A 22600-nucleotide genomic window follows, 5' to 3' on the forward strand; every position below is an offset into this window, starting at 1 on the left:
AAATCTAGAGCCACTAAATGAGCTGCGCTTAGAGTATCGGCACTCCGTTCCCCGGCATTGTTGTGGGCGCCGCCATTTTGGCTCGTATGCAGAGCAGACTCAACTGCCGATCGTCATGATTCAAAAGTGCGACTTCTTCAGGATTCGGTTGTGGAAAGGTCACGCAATATTGCTTTGCTCTGTCACGAACTATTTAAACATTTGTGGAGGGCGGAAAGGCGTTTCCTGTGATTTCAGATAAAGCTTCAGATAACTGGCAACCATGATTTTACGACACAATATGGCCAAGTGTCGTTACTCTGAAGCGTAGCTTATTTAGTGGCACTAAGTAAATCCAGTAGTATAGGGCGAGGCCACTGATCTGTGGGCGCGGCTTAGAGGGTGCTGTGACATCTACCTAAATAACGTGGAAAAATTACTAAAAAGACACATGTTCCATATATGCCCTTTAAAAAGTGTTATTTTTTTTTTCTTCGTCTTAACGATTTTGAATTTTGAGCACGCGTCTTCATTCCGTCCAAACAGCGAATCCGCTATTCATGGATTAATAATTTGCGCTTTCTGCGTTTCCATTTTTTGCGTCTGTATCTTACCAATGTATTACAACTCCTGCTATGACTTTCAGTCGAAAGCCACAGTATCGCTCAAATAAGTAAATAAGTGGCGGCACCACAGATTGGTTCCATTCTAGTTAAGGCGTTGTAAGGCATATTTGTAAGCGTCGGCACAGGACACTTCTTTACACTTTTTTCCTTGACGTCACTGACTTTTCGTTTGTTCATTTTGTCTTCGGCTTTTTTTTAGTTCCCAGGCTGTTCAACTTATTGTGTTTACCAAGACAGGCTTTCTGCACGTTTCTTATATAGGGTGTCTGAAATAACCAGGCTCGATCTACACTGGGCCGTAAAAATCGCTGCCGGCACGTAGCAATTTAAAATCTTCGGCAAAGGTATAATTTACCGGTCGGTTTTCTGCTTTAAAATTACAAAGCATACCTTCCCATCTGTAAAAAATGGCCGAGATACTTGCCAGGTTCAACGGCAAACGGTGACGCAGACGACCGAGTCGAGTGGCGGGACGCGTTTTTCGCGTGCATTGATGGATGGTGCAAAGCTCCTTATCGATACTGCTCACGACGACGCCTTGTCTACTAAAATGAACTTAATATTTTTTTCTTTTGCAAAGTATCTTTGCTTTAATAATTTATTGAGGACAATAACAGCAAAGCTTGAAGTGAAAAAAAAATGCGGTTGGCTAACAACGGCGCTTTTGCTGCCAACAAATTTCGTCTGCGTGTTGTCTGCTTTCTTTCGCTGGTCGGCTACACCTTCCGAAGCAGCTCCCGACGCCATCTATCGATACGTGCGCAAAAGGCGCCCCCCCCCCCCCCCCCCCCTCGTCTCCGTCGCCTGCGTCGCCACCCGTCGTTGACCCTGGCAAGTTTTTCGGTGCCACTGTTTACAGAAAGGGAGCTACACTTTGTAATTTTACAAGATAGCCCGACTTTTAAAATACAGATTTGACGAAAAGTTTAGATTGCTACGTGTGGGAGCCATTTCTTACTGCTCATTTTAGATCGAGCACGGTTATTTCAAACACTTTATATATCGTAGGTTTGAGCGGTTCTCGGAAAGGTAGTCACTGACCGCTTTAAAAACGCAAGGCGGGGATTATTGTGTTGATTCCCATGTACTTGCTTCCTTGTCCTTATTTTCCGCAATTTCATTGGCTAATAGGCAATAATAAGATTCTCAAAACTTTTCGTTTCTTAAACTGTCAGTGACTTTAATGGCGGATACTATTTGAAACATTTTGAAAGCCTTCATAAAGCAACATATCCGGCGCTTTTCGTGAAGCTTCGATATTTTCGCCATAAACAGCACTTCTTCACTGGCACACCAAGTTTATTGCTCCAGCCCGCCGCTCGTCCTGTATCGGTCGAACGAAGAACCAGAGGAGCGGGGACTTCGGGGAACGCAGTGCCATGGACTGCCGGCCTTGGTGCTGCTCTTACCACTAGGACCTGGTCGGTGTGTTCGCGCATCGTGCAGTTTTAAAGGAGAAATGCGGTCGCGTGAAAATAGGAATAGTGTTCCATTTCGCAACTTTTACAAAGCAACATGCTCAATTATTTAACGCACGTCAACATCTGCGTTACCTTGGATATGCTCCTGCCCTTACCGATTTGTAAATGTAGCCAAATATATTCGTCTCATCACACTGACCAGCGTCAACGAGCTAGCGTACGGGAAATACTGGACAATCTAATTCCGTATCTTCCATCTTGGAACTATAGAGCCCCGTCATCTACGGGACGGTGGATTTGCGAACACGGCCCGCGTCGTCACGACCCAAAACGCTTCGCCCTGCTTGTCACGTGTAATTGGTTTCTGCGAACAGGTGTGACTTCTCCCGTGCGTGCCGCCTTCCGTTACGATTCCTTATGATGGACCGCAGGGCAAGCCGCGAGCCATCCCAGCCAATCCGGCGTCGCGAACGTGTCACCTGTCCACACGAGTCGCCTGTCCCGGAGGTCACGTGACGGTCGCGTGGCGTTGGATTGGCTTGCATGGCTCGTGGCGTCCTCCGCGCTCCATCGTTAGTTGAGTGTAGCTATTGAGCCACCCGCCGGTACGGACGGAATCGATAGCCAATTTCCTGGGCTCACGAAAGACTGTCGAGTTTATAGAGCATCGCGTGGGTCCTAAAAGCGCTGTCACGCTGGCGCAGTGCACGCACCGGCCGACCGACCGTCCTGAAGGCGAGAGGTCCCAACGGCTTTTGGTTGCTCTTCGTCCCCTCAAGGACAACTTCAACTGTCCCTCCAAGCTGCGTATTAGACAGTGTCCGTTCGATGCTCGGAGCGAGTCCCGTTTTGAACATGAAGGAACCCGGGAGACAGGGCGTCAGTCCAAAGAAAAGGTGGGCCCCTAATTATTGCTGTCTGTCGGGCTTTCGGTGGCAAAGTTTTGTCTCGGTTAATAGGCGTAACGATTAATCGAATAATGTTAGTATTAAGATGAAATCGGCGCTTATATACGCGTGTAAATGGCCTCATTTTGAATGCAAGGCTTTCAAGACCTCTATAGGATGTTTGTCTACAATATATTTGGCTTATCGCCCTTTGTATATCGAGTTGGCTTCAACTCCCCAATGCTCTCGCTGGAGCTAGACGGTGGAAATATTATTCTTCAGTTTTTCCCAACTACCCCCCCCCCCCCCTTTCCCGACCTAAATCAAAATATATTTGCGAGCCTAAAAAAAATTCAGTTTAGTTTACAGCCCGACAGCTCACCTATGGCTGCGTGACTTATTCTTTTTTCTCACCAAAAGACCTATAGAATATATCATACGAATATATGCAATATGCATGCAAGGAACCTATGAAATAATAAAACTTGTGCGCGACGTTATGCACTCAAGAACGGATATAGCGTCAACTCTTCGCTAAGCACATCGGTGAGTCAATCGCTGCTATCAATGGAAGCTCGGTGAATTACGAGGCTAAAAAAAAAATGAAAGACGTTTGCAATTATCTGTAGTGCAGAATTAGAGCGCAGCTCTTGAGGAGGAGGAGGGGAGGGTATGCCCCTGCTCAACCTCCGTACCCTCCCCTCCTTCTCTCCTGTCCCCTCCCATTTAGCGGGGAAATTTTCCGATAAATTTAGCAGAAAAATTTCCCCACTAAAGTTAGCGCAAGAATTTCTCCGCTAAATTTAGGGAAAAATTTCCCCGCTTACTTTAGCGGGCCAATATCCCATAATTCAACGCGCGGTTACGCCGACGCCGCTCAAGCCGGAAACGGGTGCCTAAGAGCTGCGCTTTAAAATAGGTTTAGAGCTAAAAAGTACAGCCTTCGCTAGGGCATTCAGCATGATGTTTCGCCCATGGAGTTGAACCTGCAATTATTCCGGTTCGGGTTCAGTGGTTTTCAGTTTTGTTTCGGTTTGGTTCCTGTTCAGTGATGAATTAAAGGAGGATCGGTGGCCGAGTGGGCTAAAGCGCACATCCAGCTCGACGCGCGTGGAGCGAAAGCTCGCGCTGCAGAACCCAGGGATCCTGGGCTCGAGCCCCACCCCTGCCCGTTTCGATCTGGATGAGCATCGTACCGGCGTGCGGTCCTGTATCACTACTGCGTGAGCACGTTAAAGACCCCAGGCTGGCGGTTGTACTGCACCGACTAAATTGCTCATCTACAGCGTGTGACTCGTCGCAACTTTAATGGCTGACCAACTACACGCTGTATAAATATCCCCACAACCCCCCAATGAAATAAAAATAATGGTTTGGTTACCGGCTCCAGCAAGCGTGAACCGGTTAGTGTGTTCGAAGCAGCGTCATTTTCATTAAAAAAAAGTGTCAGTAAAAAGCTGCGCTGTGGAAACGAACGCAGCGAAACAAATATATGCTTCACTTCGATTTGTGATCTTGACTTTTTATCGCAAACACCGTTCTCCGCAAATTAAAGGGAAATCCTGCATGGCTTGTTGATCCAGCCCGTCAAATGACGGAATTCGACGAATAGCTGCGCCGGGCGTTCGAGGCGCGCGGCGCGCTCTAAAGCAGGGGAACGCTCGGCGGGGCACGCGCAACGTCTACTTTCCTGCACGGCACTTGATCCGGCTCATCACGTGACCGGATCTCGGCGAATAGCGGCGCTGCGGCACGTGGAAAACAGACGCGCAACTCTGCTCCCGTAGGGACTCTCTAGGTGGGCTTGGACATGAGCGCCGATACGCGGCTGTGAACGACAGCGCGTCACTTTTTTCTCGGAGCTTGTCAACTTCTCTGATCCAGTAGCGTCGGCTCCGGCAGCCACAGTCTTCGCTCATCGACAGCGGCCGAGCGGCCGAGCTTGCGTGCTCTGCAACACGGGCGAATCATGCGACTCTCGCGCGACTCCGCGACGCGTTAAAATGATGGTTTTCTTTTTTGCGTTAGTTGAACGCTTCCCATCAGCAATGAAGCGATGTCACCAGGAAGTTTCGTTACTCCGCCGCTGCCGGCAAAAACAAATTGGGTGGTGTGTATGTTTATACAGCCTAGAACTTGGTCTACCACAACGGGCGACGAATCTCCCAGTTGTAGATGAATAATTTGGCCAGTGCAGTACAACCACTAGGCTGGGAGCTTTAACGTGCATCAGGCTGTAGTGATAGACGACCGCACGCCGGTACGATGCTTATCCAGATGTAAACGGGCAGGAGTGGGGATTGAACCCAGGGTCCTGGGTTCTGAAGCGCGATAATGCATCGTGGGAGCTGTAGTCGTTCGGCACGCGCGACAACCACGCTGCATGTGATCACGAGCAGAGCATGAAACAGCTGGCCCACGTGCAAAAATACAAGTCCCACGATCCATTTGCGACGTGAGTGATCGAAAGCGTCGCAGTGGTCGGCCTGCCACGATTGGCCGAATGCTGACTATGACGTCAGCCACAGATTTCACATAGACGCAAATAAGAGTAATGCGAGAGTTTCAATTTTTACAGTGTTGGCACTGTTGCTTTGGAAGCGCAATGACTTCAAGCTTTCACCATGCTCATTGCAAACACCATCAAACTTGTTGTTCGCGAGGTAATGACGTCATGAGTTGAAGCCATCCAAGGCCGATGCAATTTCTGCAACGACAAAACGAAGAAGGCCGACCAAACACTCCTCATCTGGGACTGTCCCGGACTAGAGGCATGCAGACGCAAACACAAACCGACGGAAATCATCGCTCTAGAGGGGTGGACTCACCCACCAGGTCCCTGTGTCAAATCAAGAAAAACGACGCTAGACTCGCTGCTTAAGTTCATCTTTGAGGCGGGTATCGACGTCTGCTGCTAAATTTTTTGTTTAAAAGTATCCCCTTCCCCACAACCTCTTAAGTGTTTCATCCCTTCCCTTCTCGCCCAATGTAGCAGCGTCCAAGCCAAGAGCTACTTGACGCGCTCCCCTATACCCTTTATCCTGTACTATGGTCAATGAAGCGCCTACAACCACAACATAGGAGGGCGCCAAATAAAACCTTTAGCTGCCCACAGAGGCTGCGGTGGCATAACTAAACTTGCTGGTGAAGTCACATAGTTCTATTGCAAATATAAAAGCTTTAAAAATATTAATTAAAAAAACTATTGTTTTGAACGCATGAAACGCACATTGCACGAGTTTCTTAGTGATTCTGCGCTGTTGGTTCATCGCATTGAACGAAATGGACGACTCAGCGTGCATTCGAAACTGCCCAGCATCCCATACTCGGTGTTTTTGTAAAGTTCGGTTATACTTTACTTCAAATGTTTGTGCAGGTTCGTGCAAAGCATGGTAGAGAATAAATATCAAAATGGTTTAAGTCGTGATTTTAAAGGAGCTGTGCAACGATATTCAATTGGAATGTTTCTCTCTCTACACGAGCTTACTGGCACACCTGGGACTCAAGGGTACTCACACGCGACGCCATTGGCCAAGAAACCCCTTTGTTGCGGTGTAATTTCAAGGACAAAAGCGATCATTTTCATTCAATCTCTCCTTTGCAAAATTTGATGACGTAGCGTGGGGATCGCAGAACACCCAAGTGACGATATTTGAATGCGGTTCATAGACTGGACCCGAGCATTGCGTGGGCACTCGACTTGGGCTCGTGATAATTGCTAGCTCGAGAAGCATTCGGGTAGTTACCCGTGTCCAATCGCTGCAACAACGACAACAGCCGAGCCATAACAATGTCTGGAACTCAGCGCGTGTCCTGCGCTTTGCTAACCCCAGCGCGTGGCTATGATCAACACTGGCGGCATATAATCGGCTCCAGATCACGTGGCCGCTTGTCCTGGCTGCGAGTTGAGGAAGTGAAAGCTGCTCGTTTTTCTTTAATTTTTTTCTGGGACTTCTATTGCGTGGGGTGAAAAACGAACGCGTGTTTCATAGGTCATTAACGTTAGGGATCAGTTTTAAGCGGTATTTCCGCAAAGTACAAAAATTGTTGCATTGCTCCTTTAAGCATAATTTATATCACGATTTGAAGTACTACAGTTTCACTGTAATAATTTGAACCATACTTTTTCTACAAATAAAATACAATAATATATTGTTTCATTCACCGTTTGTTTTTGACCAAATGCTTTTCGTGCGTAGTTATTTTGCATATAATAAAATATTAACCAAAGAATAAACATATATGTATATAGTTCTGGACCCGAGCAAGGTGGGCTATTTTTCCGATCAAGTCGGAAAGGTGATATTTGTTTCTACCTTGCACTTCACTCACTCAGTTCTCTGGTATCCTATACAAGCAAATTGAAATGCGAGGGAAAGAAACAAATACAATAACTATGCGTGCACACAACACACAAACCGGCAGAGGGAGAAAGAGAGACAAGTAAATAAAAAGGCAAAGATAGGCAGCCACAGAGAGACAGCTAGACTGAGGTATAAATCTAAGGTTCATCTTGCATTGGCCTGTATAACCGTAGTGTCTTACACGAGCTTGCTGCGTCACTTTTGAGCCATTGTTATTTTGGGCAACAAACAGACTGTGCGCGAGTTCAAATGCAGAAATATTTATTTTAAAGTTAAGTGATTGAAAACGTAACGTTAATTTAGATCAGAGAAACCTCCTTTAAATATGAGAAATTGTGTACAAGTTCTCTTTTATTCATGGTGTTTACCACCCTCCTGTGAAGTACGGGCGTGAGTGCACGACTTCAGAAAGTGCTTCCCTAGAGCGAAAAATCATGCCCTAAGCCGATCCACGTAACGTTCCCATATCCTTGATAAAACTCCACACAATTTGTAATATGAAATACAAAAATAATTTAGGAAAAATTACCACGGCTGAGCAACTTTACGCGTGGATGAAGTTACTTATATTTGAAATGGAGAACACTTCACGCCCTCTACGCGACTTTTTGCCGTTGAAAAATATCCCCCATGTTAAGGAATCGATCCCGAGATCTCTTTATGACAGGCTACGTGCTCTATCAACTGAGCTAACCAGGAGCTAACCGCGAGTAAAGCAAACTAATATTAACAGTTTATACCAGGCTTGAAAGGGAACTGCCACAAGGGTAAGGTCAGACATCTGATGATTAGCTAATCAGCGAACATCTGGGGATTCCTAGAACTAACTGGGGTTCCCTAGACCAGCGCTTTGCCTCGTTGTCTCCGAGGCCGCTATGAAACTAAGTAAAGTTTCATAATAGCGATATAAATCCAGTTCACACCGAACCGCGTTCGTTAGGTTATGTGACGAAAGTTGAAAGGACCGTACACACATTTGCGTTTGAGATCGGTTGAGTGCGTCTCACTGCGTTGCGTCGCGAAACAAAAGCCTCTTATTGTCACAAATGGCAAATGATTAGGCCGCAAATAACTGGAAGAACTGAACGCTTAATGGGGCGAACTTCTGCCCGAAACAAAAGAGAAGCTTAGCGTCGCGGCCGTCGATATCGGCGAAACAGCAGGATGGAGCGCTGGGGCGAAACTGACCTCGGCTCGGCCACGCGGAGCCCTTATGTAGACGCGTGGGCATCTGAAACAATCGGCGTAGACGTTTTGGCGTGGACAACATATTAATCTCAAATAAGCAACAAGATTCTCGAATTTACCAGAACGCGACATTACAGAAAACACAAAAAAAGTGTATACGCGGCCAGGCATCGAGCCTCGGCTTTTCGCGTGGGAGGCAAACACGATAACCGTTAGGCCACGGGCGTGCTGCCTACTTCGCCAGCTGCGTGCGCTGCATTACTCCCCCTTTCAAAAGTGCACAGCCCCAATGCAACACAAAAGAAAGCAAATAAAAAGAACCGTAAACTAAAGAGTCATCTGGAACACATAAGGTCCACAGTCTTGTCGAGCGTAGAATCGCTTGCGTCGAACGACTTGAACCAGCTCGGGTCGCGGTCGGCGTCGCGATGATGCGTGCGTTCCGTCGGGCACCACTTCGTAGTTGAGATCTTCCAAGCGTCGAAGGACCTTGTATGGTCCAAAGTAGCGCTTTAAAAGCTTTTCGCTGACGCCACGACGTCATATCGGTGCCCACACCCACACCCGGTCTGCGGGCTGGAAGTAAACATCCAGACGACGAAGGTTGTATCGGCTAGCGTCGACACGTTGCTGGTCTTGGATCCGGACTCGGGCGAGCTGGCGGACTTCTGCTCATTGCAGAACCACCTGGGCGTCGTAACCTCCGTCGCCAGCTGGCTCGTGAGGTAGCGTAACGTCAAGCATCGTGGTCACCTTGCGACTATGCACCAGCTGGAATGGTGTAACGCCAGTGGTCTCTTGAACCGTTGTGTTGTAGGCGAGCGTGGCATATACGGCAGAACCTCGTCCCACGTCTTGTGTTTCACGTCGACGAACATCGACACCATGTCGGCGATGGTCTTGTTTAGGCGTTCCGTTAGCCCAGTAGTCCGAGGAAGGCACGCTGTGGTTCGCCGGTGGTTGATGAGACGGAAGATCACTTGCATCAGATGTGCCATGAACGATGACCCGCGATCTGTAATCCGAACTTCGGGAGGCGCTCCCGAAGGAGGACGATAGACTCGATGAAACACTTGGCGACCTCCAATGCAGTCCCTGAAGGAAGGGCTTTCGTTTCGGCGTAACGCGTGAGATAATCTATAGCGACAGTTATCCAGCGGCTTGCCGACGTTGACGGCGGGAATGGGCCACATAAATTCATTCCGATCTGCTGGAACGGCGTGGATGGGGGAGATCGGATGCAAACTTCCTGACGGCTTCGTCGGCGGTTTCTTGCGTCGCTGACACTCGTGGCATGACTGAGTGTAGAGGTGAACGGACTTCAGTAGACTCGGCCAGTAGTACGTTTCCAGAATCCGGACGAGCGTCCTGCTGTAGCCAAGATGCCCAGCCGTTGGGTCGTCATGGCATCCTTGGAAGATTTTTTCTCGAAGGCTGGAAGGAATAACCAACAGCCGCGCCGTGTTGTTGTTCACGAAGTTCTCCTCGTGCAGCACCCTTTTCCTTATGGAGATGGTAGGCAGGATTCGTAAGAAAACACGGGGAACCGTACTTGCTTGTACCTTTAGGTTCTCGATGAGTGCTCGAAGTTCAGGGTCGTCTCGTTGGAGTGTTGCCATGCCGCTGACATCCAGAGCGCCAAGGAAACACTCCTCCTCGTCGTTTTTGGTGCAGGCAGGACCAGCCTCGACAGGGGCCCTTGAGAGGCAGTCGGCGTCATTCTGCTTCCGGCCGGACTTGTACACCACGGTCATGTCAAACTCCTGCAGTCGTAGGCTCCACCGGGTGAGGCGTCCGGAAGGATCCTTCAGATTCGCGAGCCACCAGAGCGAGTTGTGGCCTGTTACCACGCGAAAAGGACGCCCATACAAATATCGGCGGAACATTGTTATTGCCTAGACGACAGCAAGGCACACCTTTCCAGTCGTTCCTCTCCGCCTCAGGCAGCGTCTGACTCGCCTATGCGACGACTCGCTCTGCCCCGTCCGGGCTTTGGACTAGTTTCGCGCCAAGTACGGCGTTACTGGCGTCCGTGTGGATCTCTGTTTCAGCGAACTGGTCGAAATGTCCAAGAATCCGCGTCTTCGTTCAAGCCCTTCGAATAAACGCTAGTGTTGTTCTTCTGTCCACTCAAACTTTACGGCGTCCTTCATGAGTCGTGTCGTGAATGCGACGACGGTTTCGATACCATCCTGCCTGTAGATGTTTTCGGCGATCTAGCTTATAAGCTTCTGCTGCTTAAGTGCAAGCAAGGTAAGTTTCAGTTCAACGTGATTTGAAGCCAGCGGTACGCCGTCGCACTACACAGCGGTCACACTGTGCCCAGCACGACAGAATCGCCCGAACTCAACATTCATCCAAGTTAATTGTCACCATTTTTTTCTCTTTCATCGGCCGTAACCCAACCGACAGTTCGCAATAACAGTAGCCACTCATACCTCAAGAATCTTGGCCGTCTCCAGGCGCCAGAACAAGGCGATAGTTTCCAATTTTGTCTGCTTCCGCGAAATTTGTCTGCTACAAGCTCGTTCGGGAGCAAAGCAAACAAAATGAATAGAAAAATCACGCCAGACGTTTCGCAGACGATTTCAAATTGCCAGCGACTCACACGGTTTTGAAAATGCATCGAAAGTACGAACAATGTCGATAAATAATCATGTGGTAATTTTATTTCGCCAGGATTTAGCAAGTACTACTTTAAATTAAAGAATATCGCTGACACGATACCTTCCCTGGCAGGGTTTTATACAAACTCGATTCCATCGCCTTCCACAGAGCCATATATGTATAGAGTTCGGTCATTAATTGGCAAAAATAAAGTGAAAATTACGCACGTCATTGCTCAAAATTATTTCAGTGACCTTGGGCGCGTTGATTGACAGCTGTTAAGACCAACCACAAACCACGAATATTGCCCTGGTGGAGGCCATGAGCTGAACTTATGCCCTCCAATCGCAATTTATTGTTAGGTATGGATGTATTCAAGTGGAAACTGCAAAAATAAACTACGCGTGCCGAACGCTCATTCTGCGCCTTAAAGGGCAACTCCGGTCCATACTTTCGATTTTGGGATTATGACTGTTTTTAGTGCAGTCAGGGCGTCCCTGAATCGCAAGGTGTAATTTTTCTTCTCGTTATTGTGCGTAGTTATAAAGATATCGACGCCTCAAAGTTTTGTTTGGGGCGCGGCCAACAAAACCGAAACTAGCCGCTCGAGGCTCCGGCAACACTGGAAATCAGCTGCTATGTGAACGTGACGTCAGGATCGTTCTCGTTCAACGAGTACGCAGGCCGAGCGGCACCTAACCCTGTTGCGCTAGCCGTCTAAAGATAGGAGGTAAGCTGATTTTGTTTTAATTCTGTATACGTGGCAGTTACCCAGCATATGTAGCAAGAGGTAGTGCGTATACCCAAAAGCTACCGACTGGAAAACCCGTGAACTCGTACGGTGCCGTACTCGGCGGCCGCCGCCGTGCCTGCGCTATGCCGTACTCGTCGTTTATACCCAAAAGATAGCGATTGGAAAACGAGTGAACTCGTTCGGTGCCGCACTCGGCGGCTGTCGCCGTGTGTGCAGTCTTCCGTACTTGTCGCTAGGCCTGAATTGTCATCTGGGCTCCGTGGATGGAGCGGCGCAGCTCTACGGCGGGCTGCCAGTGACGTACAGTATACTGGGGGCCCTCTCGCTTTCGCGATGTGGGTCAGTTCCAGACACGAAGGTTTCAGGCTCTCCGGCGCGGGCCGCGGCGCCCGAACACACGTGTGCTGGGCTGTACACGTCTGTTTTTTCGTTCTTTTTTCCTCGGGCGCGTAAAAGCCATAGTCTAAAGTCCGCTCGACGAACAGCGTTCATCCACACCTTCTCCAATTTCCGCTCCGTTGGAAACTTGTGAAAAAGCACCTCCGTGTTGCGCAGCGGGTTCTTTGAGCAGCCCACAGCGCTACAAGTTGCATTCAGCATCTTTCGAGGAACAGCTGGGCAGTCTTGGGCGCACCGAGTTGCTCGCCAAAACAAGTCTTAAAGTCCTCACAAGCAAATAAACAGAAGGCTTTACCGAAGCTACACGGGCTACAGATAAAAGCAATGGCTAAACACGCCAATCACAAGCCGAAGTAGCGGTGGTAGCGGCTCAAAAAAGCGCACTCCGCGCAAATCCCGGACCGGAGGAAAAAAAGATAACGATACTGACGTCACGGCCCAATGTTGCTTTAGCGATCGGCAACCCGCTGGCCGCCCGCTAAGGAGCAGCGGCTCGCGGCGGGTCGCATGTTTATTATCGGCATTAGTTGAGAATGCGGCGTCCAACGGACGTAATATTTGGGTTGGGGTCGTATTTTGTGTCACTACAGCGATACCAGTAATTTATTTCTTCTTGAGTTTTGGCCAGAGTTGCCCCTTAATGTAGCACTAGAGGTCCGAACCAGATGCCGAACTAGTATCACAAACCGTTATCTTATTAAAAAGTTAGAAGTGATATTCCGTAATTTCCAATGAGAAAATGGCGCCCGATGGGCCTCTTATATTATACGGAGCTCTGTGGCACCAGTTACCGAAATCGGGCGAAAATAGGCCCTATTTTCCTATTGAAGTTTTCTGAAAATCCCTTATTATAAGATAACGGGCAATGCTGAAACTTTTCCATCTGGTTTGGACCTATAGCGTTACATTCGGGTGGAGAATGAGAATCCTGTGACGCACAGTTCATTTTTGCGTTAGAAAAAAAGAAATACGTGAACTTTCTGGGGGGACACCGTGTGTTTTATTTTAGCACGTTAGAGTTGACGTTTGCGACTCATTGCAGCTGAAAGGGCACCGCACCTTCCGTTGTATTCACGGCGACATTCAGAATCAACTCAATATTTCTTTTGCTGCGGCCACGACGGAGTCGACAGTAAAAACCGCGGGCCTCCGTGAGGATTTCGGCCCTAACCACGAACGCGCACCCCACATTCGCAGTTTCGCCTCATTTTTGAGGAAACATTTCGCGTCAGTGTCAGCTTTTCTTACACATCAAACGGACTCAGCACCTTACACTCCCATTTTCCACCAATCTCTTACAATTATCTATTCATATAATTTCTGCCTCATATCCACAAACAAAAACTACCTGCGTCGCTATACGCGTCGCGCCTCCTTCACGGTCATCTCGGGTTCTTTTTACTTCGCAAGCCTTCCGCGTCTTCCGTTTTCCGCGGCGCCATCAATCGTAAGGCGGAGGAATACTTGCTGAGCGGAAGGCGCCAGGAGGACACAATCCGGTCGCACCCAGAGCCGTTTATACTGAGAGTGTTTTGCCAATGGGCGAAGCATGCCGCCCGCTAGAACCAGCGGATTTCAGGATAACACAAAATGGCGTCACTTCTTTGTCTCGTTTATTCCTGAGAAATCACATAGAGTCCCTATGACTCCGAGTCACAAAATGGCGGACGGAAGTGGTCATCCCCCGGTTGTCAGACTACGCCGCTGCGGTTGCCAAGTTGTCAAGATCTCCTTAAGAAGGCTAAACTCTCTCAGTATAAACGGCTCTGGTCGCACCGCTGTGTGAGGTCTCAGTGGTCGATTCCTCACCTGGCTATCGTTCACCCTGGCCACGTCATCGGCCGAGTTCCCTCCGTAGATTGCAGCGATTGGCTCTCCCGAGTGCTTTGCGGAAGAGGACACGCTCCAAATTTCGTAGAATCGAATTTGCATCAGCTATGATGTCTTTATTGAACAAAGCATGGAAAAATGCTTACTACACAATAAGAAAGTGTTTATTGAAGGGGTCTTCCTTCAAACAGCTTGTATCTTGTCAGGAAAATCCCACGTTGTGCTCGTGTGGCTCATTTTCTTGGAAATGCGTAAATGAGGGGAAGCAGAAGCAGAAGCGAAGCCCCACCCCTGTCCTGTCCTGTCCTGTCTTACCTTTCTCTTCTCTTGTCGTTTGCGCTAATTTTATCTGATCATGTCTAACCAACTAGCCCAACAGATGATATTGAAGCCCCACCCCTTTCTCTCCCCCACCCGAACCTATAGAAAATTGTAGGACGCTTAAAGGGACAATGACCCCCCCCCCCCCCAAAAAAAAAAGCCCCCCCCCCCCCCTAAAAAAAAAGTTTTTATTTTTTGCCAGGCGATTTATTATAATGTCAGAAGACTGCCCAATCAAAATTTTGCTACAGCATCACGTATATTTTTAATAAAGTAAAAAACGAAACTGCTCAAAATCGGTACTGCAACTGGACTGGGGATGAAGAAGAAATATAGAGGAGAGGAAAGTTGCCGGAAGTCACGTGGTTGTGGAACTTTTATTTTTTTCGATCAACGTATTTCCAGCTTTGTGCAAGCCACAAGAAATGGGCATAATATTGTTGTCTATGTTTAGCACTGAGTGTGCGACTTCCATCACCTACGACTTTGATTATCTTTGATTGTCGTGTCTAAACTACAAAAGACGGCACGTGACCACGGGGAAGAGAGTGAGCGTGACTCAAAAGGGCCAGTTCTTGATCGGTGGTTTTCAGGCGGAAAAAAAAAAAAACGAATTTCGATCCGCACATTGCGTTCAGGGTGTTTGGGCTCTCATGTACAAATAAAAACCTTGACGAGCGTAAATACCCTGTCAGTGTCCCTCTAAGCTTCGCCTTTGAGAGTGGAAAGCGATAGCGTTATCGGGCGCCGTTCGCAAAGCCTTTTCATACAAATCCGCGCTCGTTCTCAAGCCGTTCAAGCATCTGTGCACGATCCCGTCGGTAGCGACACGTGTCATGTGACGTCAAAGCCATGTGTGACGTCTGTCACGCGCTGCGTGACGTCACACGTGGCTGCGCCCATTGCATTACGGGGTTCCATGGCCCCACCCACACCAGACTTTATGCGACACGAGCTACCGAACCCTGTCGCGTTAATATGCGTGCACATTTGCCTCGGCCCCGCATCTTTCATGCCCTCCATGTAATAAAGAGCCCAGCCATCCCAGTCTTGACGATGGGGGACGGTTTCTCTGAAGGCACGTGCGGCTGTTCCGGGCGCTGCGGCTGTTCAGCGGCTTGCTGATGCTGAGTGGGCTGGTGTACCAAACGGCCGGCACGCTGGTCTCTTACCTCCGGTACCCGACGGTGGTGGACGTACTCATCGAGAGCACGCAGACGCTGCGCTTCCCCGGCATCTCCGTCTGCCTCACCAACTGGTGAGTCGCCACGCACCGGCCTCTTCCGCCGCTCCATTTCTTCCAGGGTTAGCGGTCACGCGTTACGAGTAACGCCGTTACCGGTAGCGCCTTACTTTTTTTACTTAACCTAGAATAACGTACTTGTTACATTTTCGAAACAATAACGTCTAACGTACTGTTTTGTAACGTGTACGTAACGGGTAGCGTAATTGCGCTACTCGTTGCCTCCTTATCCCTAGACTTGAAAAATCCGCTTCAATAGTTTTCGCGTTTCTAGGCGCCAAGTTATCAGAATTATTGCGCTCTTCCCAACATACTTCCAAAATGTCGCCTCGCTTTTTCCCACGCAATAACTTTCATTTAAAAAAAAAAGCCCAAGGCCCACACCCCTTGTCCCGTTGTTGAAAAACGCCGTCGCTGTCGATGACAGGTAATGCGAATGACAATAACGCGAAAGTAAAGCTTGTCACTTTGTTTGAGGGACGGTACCGCGTTCCTTTTATATGGATGTAACGTAGGTCTGTAACGTGTACCTTTTATTTGAAAAGAGGAAGTAACGTATCTCGTTATTTTTTTTTTTCGTAACGCGTACCAACCTTACTATACTTCGTTTCAGCTTCGGTCCAGACGCAGCCGATGCTACAAGCGCGAGCACGTGGCCCAGAACAGTGCTTGCACTGCACGAGCGCGCGTGCTTGGCAGGGATGCTGAAAGCCCGGAGCTCGCGCTTGTAGCTTTGACTGCGTCTGGACCGAAGCTGAAACGAAGTATAGAACCAACTCAGATGTGGAACTCCGCTCCGGAGGGAGGTCCCTTGCAGAGCCGTGTCTGGTCCCTTGGCGTGGCGTCTGTCAAAGGTCGCGCGCTTCGCATTCATACTGGCTATCATCATCATTGACGGCGCGCTTCTGGCCGCGCTTCTGGCCGTTCCTAGTGCCACTAAATAAGCTACGCTTCAGAGTAACGACACTTGGCCATATTGTGTCGTAAAATCATGGTTGCCAGTTATCTGAAGCTTTATCTGAGATCACAGGAAATGCTTTTCCGTCCTCCACAAATGTTTAAACCGTCCGCGACAGAGCAAAGCAATAATACATGACCTTCCTATCACCGAATCTAATGCTGAGGAAGTCGCACTTTTGAATCATGAGGATCGGCCGTAGCGTCTGCTCTGCATACGAGCCAAAATGGCGGCGCCCACAACAATGTCGGGGAACGGAGTGCCGATACTCTAAGCGCAGCTTATTTAGTGGCTCTAGCCGTTCCTTCTGGCTTACAGAGCTTACGGATGTTTGTGGCGCTCTTTTTCACAGCAGCAGACGTCTTTCAAATTGTTTCTGCTGCTGTTGGTAGCCACATAACAAAATTCCAATACTTTCTTTAACTAATAAAACATTGAATCTGTGTTCCTGTTGACCGTGAACCATATCTCAAGTGTCGTCTGCTACCGGTGCAAAATAATGATCGCGCGCGCGCGAACATTCCTTCGGTAGTTTGCAATCGCCGCGACGGGGACGCCCGCGCGTATTTCACACCTAAAAAAAACAACGCAGGGAAGCTTATACCAGGATATCAGAGTTCACAGATCGTTCAAAACTTGTGAAGCGACAATCTGAGTCTACAATCTTATCAAAATATGCTGGTGCCGTGCTGCCCACCGGAGCGTCGACATCGTAAACGGTCGGTGCCAGGTACTCATGCGAAACATTTCTTCAAAGTTTTTTTTGGACGAGAAACGACGCTCCTTATGGGCGAGAAACTTCCCTTGGCGAGACCTATCGCACAGAAAGTTCCTCTGGGATTTGCATTTTAGGAAAGAGGGCATCCTGAAGTACTTCGAGCACAAGACTCGTGGAGAACTCGTTTTAAAGCTACGGGGTAAGTGGAGTCTGAAGCCCGACACCGTCCCAAGCGTGCTTGCGACCTTCCCGGAATATGTGCCCCGTTAGAAAAGGAAGCCTGAAAGTATGAGGCCATCGGAGGCGCCTCTGTGCGAAGGTGTCCCGGATAACTCTTCGGGAGGCGCTCAGTCAACTTTGCTTTCCGGCGCCGACCTGTCCTCTGACCATCCCTCCGAAGGCTGTTTCAAAGATGCTGAGAACCTCTGTGAACCAGAGAAGATTTCATAAAGCCTTTACACAACATGAACTTGGAAGTACACTGAGATTTGGGTCGAACAGAACATGTAGAACAGGTTCATACCTCACAGTCAAGGTTATTGTGCAACTCCTAGCAGCTATTGGCTCCACCTCTTGGTTGGTTAGACTTTAAATGTTCTGCTATGCTTTGAGCGATTATTTAGTTAACTGTATTCTATGTCAAGTGTTGGGGGGCAGGGGCCTGTCAAGCTGCAGCTGCAGCTTTTTTCCCCGCTCTCCACACCCCTTTGGAGTGAAAATAAACGATTATATTATATTATACTAATTTAAATGGTGGTCGGCACATCTCGGAAGTCTTCTCTCGAAAATCGGTACGGTAGACACTGACCATGCAGGCAAACAAGTGCGAGCGAACAAGCAGCTACATGCGCGAGCGCACGCCTCAAACAATACACATGCGCTGCACGATCGAGAATGGACCTTCTGGAGTGCGTCACCTTTCGATGGCAACGCCAACGAGGTAGAGGGGCTTAAAGCGATAAACCGGCGTTTCAGCCTGTGATTGCCTGAAGCTGAGCAGGTTGGTTATTCATGCTTCTGAGATATGCGAGCTGAACGAAGGAAGAAATATAGGCAATAACTAAAGTCGACGAAGGAAAAGAAGTTTCCATTAAATGAAAGTCGACGAAAGAAAGGATGTTATCCAGTAAATGGTTGTTAGTCCAGCGGAGTGCATGTGTATGTTCCTTGTGTGTCTCTCTCTGTCTTGTATTTTTCTTCCTTTGTTCAGCTGGCATATCTCACACGTTCCAGTCTGCGATCGAAAGTGACCCCTAGAGTCACTAAGGGCCGGTTGCACCAACGCCGTTCAAAATTTTCTTCAGCGTGGCAGAAGATTCCCCCTCTTTTCTTTTTTTCCTCCCCCCTTTCCTCCTCCATTTTCCTCCTCGCTTTTTACGGCCTTCTCGCACGAGTGCTAATGGGCTTACCGGCCCCCCGACAAAATCTCTATAACCCTTCAAGGTTCTTTGCTTCAATCCCAAACACCAGGGATTAGTTAGGCAGGCTGGATATGAGGTCGGAAGGGTTCGGGCTGGCTCGCTTTTCTTCTTTTCTTTTTTTTTTGCTCTTTTTCTGCTGTTCTAAAACACACTCAGATAGTCAACACCAACTAGCCCAACAACAAGTTCTTTTACATTCAGATACTTCCGCATGCGGCCACACACGCTACAACACCGCATATTTATCTCGAGTGAACGGAACTTGAACATCACAGCAGAAGGAAAAAATATGGGTATTTTTATCCGAACTTTGAGCTCTACCCAAAGTGTTGAAAATTTGTCGTTCTAACAACGGCACACTGACGAGTGATTGTATCACTATTGTTTTTTTTTGTTTTTTGTACAAACTAATAATCATGAGTAATTACAAGTCAAAGATATTGCAGTCAGAGGGACACAGTCTGACCATTTCTGGGGCATAATATATAGGTTCGTACTACAGGTGTTTTCTAGAGTGACGGCCGCCTCGTTGAAGCTACTAAGAAGAGTAGAAACAAACTTCCATAAAAACTGAAACGGTTTATGGTATATTTTATCTATCTTCAGCCTTTGAAAAAAATTTCTTCGTGGCCAAACGTGCATTTAGTTTCTGTCAACAATTGTAACTGAAAACTTGACACCCGACAAATATCTTGCGTATCAGCAAAGAGAACGGGAAACACGGAGATTGAACCGCAAAATCACAATTTTCTTCGCGTAAAATTGTGCAACTAGCAATAGTAGCATATTATGCCATTTATTAAAAGACAGCAGGTATTACGAAGTTTTCATTCTCTTCTGTTCGCATTTGTTCGCTGATGAAGAAATGGAATGCCCAGATAGCCTCTGGAGCCCTTACATAATTATTTGGGGCTTTGTCAGGGTGGGCGAAGGCCATCTCCAAAAAAACCCAGGAGTTCGGAAGGTGTGCTACCGCAAGTTTTGGGGCTATTTCGCTAATTTAGGCGTCTGGCCTCTGGCGTTCCCCGATAATTAGAAAAGAAGCGGAACAGCGGTCAGCTCAACGTCGTCACCAAGCAGGAAATCATGCCGAAATGTGTCCTTGAACACGTGCGAGATCTTTACCCGAACCCATCCGGGATTCGCCACAATTCATCTACGAAGAAAACTATAAAAAGGGGTAGGCTTAAACGATTTGGCAGTTTTTGAATATAGTCATGCGGACTAACTGTCCAGAAGTACGGAAAGAAAGGCAGTAGAAATGCAGAGCTCTATTGTGTTCTTTATGTCCATACTTGTCTTTCGCGCTGTACGCCAATTAAAATGAATTCTGCAATATCTGTAGATTATGCCTGGTTATGTTGTCTTTAAAAGAAAAGTAATCAAGCAAGTTCGGTATCGTGCCACAATTTGTGCATATACAATTTTATGTGGAATTCAAAGTCAAAACAGTACTTCCGCGGGAAATAATGCATCCGTCGTTCTTCGTCTTCCTGAAGCTATGAACTACCGATCTCCGCTACAGGACTTTTGGGTCCACAAAATATCACGCTCAGTATAAAATTCGCCTTTTCTACCAAAAGTACTGGAAATTATTTATTTTTCAAACAGGTCGGGTGGTGATGCGTGTTTGAGTGTAGGACCGTTGACTGGGCACTGGTTTGCGCCAAGAGTGCAGTGCTTCCTTTCATGCTGCCCGCGACGAGAGTTGAAATTTGAATATAGTAGAAATAAAATCAACTGACACCCTTAGAATTATTTTAAACTTGCGCTTTCTTCAGGCATTAAGATTTCGATCGTACCTTTTATTCATTGTAGTCTTCGATGAGGGAACAACTTGCCGAGGAGGCCGCGCTGTCCGCGTACGCGGCTTGACAGATAAGGTCGCAAATGCTTTTTCACGAATCTTTAAAGACCAAACATAAAAATGAAAGACGCAGCCACTTTACGCCAATGAAACCAACTTTATGTTTTGGGCAGACGTCTTGCGAGAATTGCAGTATTTTAATTATGCCTAATAAATTAAGTGTTTAGGACTAAGTACCAAACTTCTTTTAGATGTATTAAGAACCAAAATGTCAAATGGAAAGTTCTAGAGCAGCTTGAGAAACACCCGATTAGCTGTTTGCAACGTGATAAGGCTCGCGTGGCTTCCTTCTGTCTAGTAATAAAGCTTATGAAACATGAGAAAATACCCCGTGATAAAGCGCCCGCCCCATCATAAACTCAATTTCGAATGTCCCGAAATTTGTTTTCATAGGCCGGAAAAAAAAAAAAAAAAAAGAGATGCATGGAGGACGCGTGCCCCACGCTTTATTTATATCAGAAAAGAACTGCCCTCTGTTTTATATACAACGTTTATTGTTTTTTTTTTTTGTTTTTTTTTCGCCTACTAGATATTAGAAAAAACGTGGAAATTAACGTTTTGTGGATGCAGGCGCAGATTGGGTTCAAGAAAGAACGCAACAAAAACCGACTGATTACCTAACATTTGTTAATGGACTTTTTGATTATAAAAGAAAACGGGATAGTTGATTTATAAAGTTGTTGGGCGTAATCGAAAGCCACCAAATTGTCCAGTGAAAATTAGCGCCATTGCGGTTTGTGTAGGTGAGCTATACGGCCAGGCGAGGATTAGGTTCAATAACGAACGCAACTAAAACCAACCGATTGCCTAAAATTCGCTAATTAACCATTTAATCGGAAAAGAAAACGGCATCGTGTATTTAGAAAGTTGTTGGCCATAATCGCAAGCCACCAAACCGTCCATTCTTAAAAAGATGTAACGCGCATACACTATTATACGGCGTCCTCCTAATTTGGGCGCGAAAATATAGTTCTGATTTTATGTGGGCTCCATCTCCGCGTGGCACAGCCTAACGCCATGAAGCCAAAACGACAAATCATACGCATCGCTGTGACAACGCCACTGTAGAAGGGGTGAGGAGTGCGGTGGCCGAAAAGATTGCGGTAACACGATTCGCGTCCAAATTAGGCTTTTTAGGACGCCGTGAGCCTCTTCACGTCCACTACATCTCTTTAAAAATGAATGATTTGGTGTTTTTGATGAGTACAGATAAGGCACAAACCGCAATTGCGTAACTCTGACGTCCTTTTTAAAAAAAAATGTCTAGTCGTTAAAAAAAAATCGCCCTGTATAAGCACGATTGTAAGGCAGTTCTTTACGTCCGGCGACATCATTACGGCATGGAAGGAGACGTTGACCACAGATCATACTCTGTGTATGATCTGTGGTGACTGTTTTTTTTTCTACCAGAATGAGCAAACATTTAATACCAAATAAAATAGATTGAGCATTCACAAAATTCGGCTTGTTTACTTGATTCAAATCGTTATTAGATTTGATTACACTTATTTTGTACCCGCACACGCCTACTTTATTCCCTAATGAGTTACAAGTGACAATTACATTGTTTTTTTTTTTGTCGCGCACCTCGCGCGACAAAAAAAAAACAAAAAAACAATGTAATTGTCACTTGTAATCACAATCACAATCACAATTTATTATTAACAATCGGAACTCTGCGATTACGCGGAGGAGGCGCATTTGAAGACATTTAAAATTATTCTGAATACACAAACAACTTCAAACGACTTGCTGTTTGGGTCGTTTCCTACACGCAGGACCAATAATAAAGCCAAAACCTTATAGAGGAGACAATCTATCAACTCAACGCACAAACACGATGTGAAGCGTGTCTGCGTACGTTGGAAAAGAGATACCGGCAAGCAAACCATAGCGTCGAATGTCCATGCATCAAAATGTCCGTGCACCGAAATATCCGCGCACCGAAAAGTTCCACACCGAAAAGTCTTTGCAGCAAAAAGTCCGTACACTGAAATGTCTGTGCACCAAAAAGTCC

The 22600-nt window shown here is 47.3% G+C and overlaps 1 protein-coding gene across 1 annotated transcript in view; it reads left to right on the top strand.

Moving 5' to 3' along the window:
* The first annotated feature begins 15500 nt into the window (after positions 1 to 15500).
* Positions 15501 to 22600, top strand: part of LOC121835902 — a 56187-nt gene continuing 49087 nt past the window's right edge. Inside the window, exon 1 of the mRNA XM_042290448.1 lies at positions 15501 to 15634. Coding sequence (XP_042146382.1) covers positions 15501 to 15634 — 134 coding nt within the window. The remainder of the gene's footprint in view (positions 15635 to 22600) is intronic.

Source organism: Ixodes scapularis, unplaced genomic scaffold (assembly GCF_016920785.2).
Source record: "Ixodes scapularis isolate PalLabHiFi unplaced genomic scaffold, ASM1692078v2 PGA_scaffold1__304_contigs__length_218370807, whole genome shotgun sequence".
Classification (NCBI taxonomy): Eukaryota; Metazoa; Arthropoda; class Arachnida; order Ixodida; family Ixodidae; genus Ixodes; species Ixodes scapularis.